We start from the raw sequence: 2,906 nt of genomic DNA, 5'->3' as shown, positions 1-2,906 counted from the left end.
AGAGTTATTAAATATCCTAAACTGGATAACTTCTAAACGAATTATCTCCGAAGACTCAAAACTGTCAGTGTAAAAACAAACCTTGAGTTGTTGTTCCGAACAGTTTTTGCATTGCCAAATGCTTCAAGGACTGGATTTGACTGCGATGAAGCAAAAAATAGATACAGGAGATTAGTTGCAGGTGAAACTACATATGGCATATAACTTCTAATGCCTTCACCGTATTTTGAACAGGAAGAATACTACAATAAGCAACAAGAAAGAACTGTAAGAATATTATGATTCCCAACTCACTTCTAAAACTTGTTGTTCAACGGTCCTCCCTCCAGTTTTAGATCGTCCACCCAAAAATGCAAGATATCTCATAAGCAGCTTTGTGGTTTCAGTTTTACCAGCACCACTTTCACCACTCACCAAAATGGAGTTGCTCTTTCCCTCATTCATCATTTGCCTGTTTCCTTATTCAAAACAATGTCACAAGAGGTACCATCAATATTGGTACTGCCCATGCAGTATATATGTTAAAGAAATTATCCATCAATATTAGTATAGGCATTCACCTGTAAGAAACATCAGCGAGCGCAAATACATGAGGATCAAGCTCACCAAAATTTGCACCTCTGTACTTCTCCATAGTACTGGGTTCAGCAATATGAGGCAGACTTTGGAATGGATTTATTGCAATCAAAATATTGCCAGTATAGGTCTGGAACTCAAACAAAAAGTACATAAGAAAATTTAAACCCATTTACTTTTGAACATTTCTCTCATGATACAAGTGAACAACAAAAGCTTACATAAATAATATTTTTGGCATATCGGACAGCGAGATTGTCCAAAACACCAGGCTCATGTAAGTATGATAATCGTGTCATGTCATCAATTCCATCAGATAGAACTTCTGTGTCCTTCGGATGAATGTTTGATATGCTTGCAGTAACCTGGTCTCGCAAAATTAAAGTTTTCAGGACCAGAAGCATATCAATATACTCCCTCCGTTCCAAAATTCTTGTCTTAGATTTGTCTACATATGGATGTATCTATTCACGTTTTAGTGTTAGATACATCCGTATCTAGATAAATCTAAGACAAGAATTTTGGGACGGAGGGAGTATATCATAATACCAAACTGCAATTTAAAGGGCACACTAAAGATATGTATGTAACTGTTTTAGGTAGGTACAGATACATGTATTAACTCTTATAATTGTTACTGAATACATAGGCATCTACTCCCTCCGTTCCTAAATATAAGTCCCTTTAGACATTTCAAATGGACTACAACATACAGATGTATGTAGACATATTTTAGAGTGTAGATTCACACATTTTGCTCCGTATGTAGTCACTTGTTGGAATCTCTAGAAAGACTTATATTTGGAAACGGAGGGAGTAGTACTATAGGTACAAGTGTTGTATAAGGATATCTAAAACAGCTATAATACCTAAAAATCAGCGAGTGCCTTAGGTAATAAAACTAGAAATGTAGCCCATCATGAACAAGGAAAGGGCACATTTGGACAACACAGAGAACCATTACTGATGCATGTAGCTTGTAACCGACATCACCCACACGCCCACACATACCGTCTTTCCGTTAGTAGTGCGGACATGGGCATTTTGGCCTTCAATTCGGAAGACCTCACCATCAATCCAAGCTAAATCTTTATCCTCCAGCCATACATGGGAGCCTACAACAATGTTTAATGTCCCAGCCTGCACATGTGGCAAGTAGGAGAGAAAAACAAGTCAGAAAAAATTCTTGTAGTTTCTGCGGTAAATGTATTGGCAAGAAGGCTCAAAACACCATTAGGGACATAGTTTATGAAAAGCAGATAGGTGCAGTAAACCTAAGAATGGCCTGTCAAATGATGAAACTGAAACTAACGCACTCAATCTGGAAACACCCAGTACACTAACAGCGTTGTCAATAATTTAACATACTAGATTTCAGCCAATACTGTCCAGCATGCTTAAGCGCAGCCTAACATGATAATAACTAGAAATAAGTATTTGTCTCGCACAACGGAACCAGAAAAGCAAGGTTGCTTAATCAAATTCAGCCAATTTTCCCATGTAAAAACAAGAGGCCTTCTTCTGATATACACTCGTAGAGCAAAACGAACCTAGCAAATTAACTAAAAGTGCATTTTAGCGCAAAACTCCGCGTCCTTCAGCTTTGAACTGCCCCCAACAGATCGAACAATTGACAGCAACACAAAATCGATCCTCCGTTCATTGCCCATACTTATAGCAAACATAATCAGTTCGGTCTCGCGTGCATCAAACCGCATGGGACACGCCGCGCGCGTGCTGACCTGAATGTACTGAGTTTTCCTCGCACCATTGACGCACAATTCGAGTCCAATAAACAAAGTCACGACGATGCAAAACTACGGGAAGCGAGGCGCGCGCCGTGCAAACCAAACCAAAAACAAGGGGATCTCACCGTCCGATATTCGTCAGACAGCGACAGGCCAAACAACTCACCATGGGGTCACGCGCGGGGGAGCCGGAATGCTACGACCGTGTGGGGGAGAATCGAGCCGTCGACGGCGGCGGCGGCCGGAGGCGGGGCGGCGGCGGTGTCTCCGTCCCTTGGGCCGCTCGCCGGTCGCCTCGCGGCCGCGGAGGCGGAGGGAACAGCCCGAGCCCGGTGCGTTCCGCGTGGATCGAGCGCGCGCGTGCGGGGAGACGCGCGATGCCGGCACCGGCGGTGAGCGCGCGGGCGGGCGGAGGGAGGCGAGCCGGGGCCGGAGCCGGGAGGGGAGCGGGAACGTGGGGCGCGGACAGAGGCGAGGCGACTCCCATCTATTTTTGGCACCATGGGGTGGGGGAAGGGGGAGGGAGAGGAGGAGGAGGGGGAGGAGGACGAGTCTGGCCGCCCGGGCGAACGTGCGATTCTG

At 44.6% G+C, this 2,906-nt stretch overlaps 1 protein-coding gene across 1 annotated transcript in view; it reads right to left on the bottom strand.

Annotated features, from left to right (window-relative positions):
• Positions 1–2,906, bottom strand: part of LOC123182801 (myosin-17) — a 17,092-nt gene extending 14,186 nt beyond the window's left edge. Inside the window, exons 1-6 of the mRNA XM_044595469.1 lie at positions 2,491–2,906; positions 1,588–1,716; positions 798–941; positions 561–706; positions 295–451; positions 82–140 (exon numbers count right to left, since the gene is read on the bottom strand). Coding sequence (XP_044451404.1) covers positions 82–140; positions 295–451; positions 561–706; positions 798–941; positions 1,588–1,716; positions 2,491–2,493 — 638 coding nt within the window. The 5' untranslated portion in view covers positions 2,494–2,906. The remainder of the gene's footprint in view (positions 1–81; positions 141–294; positions 452–560; positions 707–797; positions 942–1,587; positions 1,717–2,490) is intronic.

Source organism: Triticum aestivum, chromosome 1D (genome assembly GCF_018294505.1).
Source record: "Triticum aestivum cultivar Chinese Spring chromosome 1D, IWGSC CS RefSeq v2.1, whole genome shotgun sequence".
Lineage (NCBI taxonomy): Eukaryota > Viridiplantae > Streptophyta > Magnoliopsida > Poales > Poaceae > Triticum > Triticum aestivum.
The sequence above is the reverse complement of the archived record's forward strand: the minus strand, read 5'-3'. Positions and strand labels throughout refer to the sequence as shown.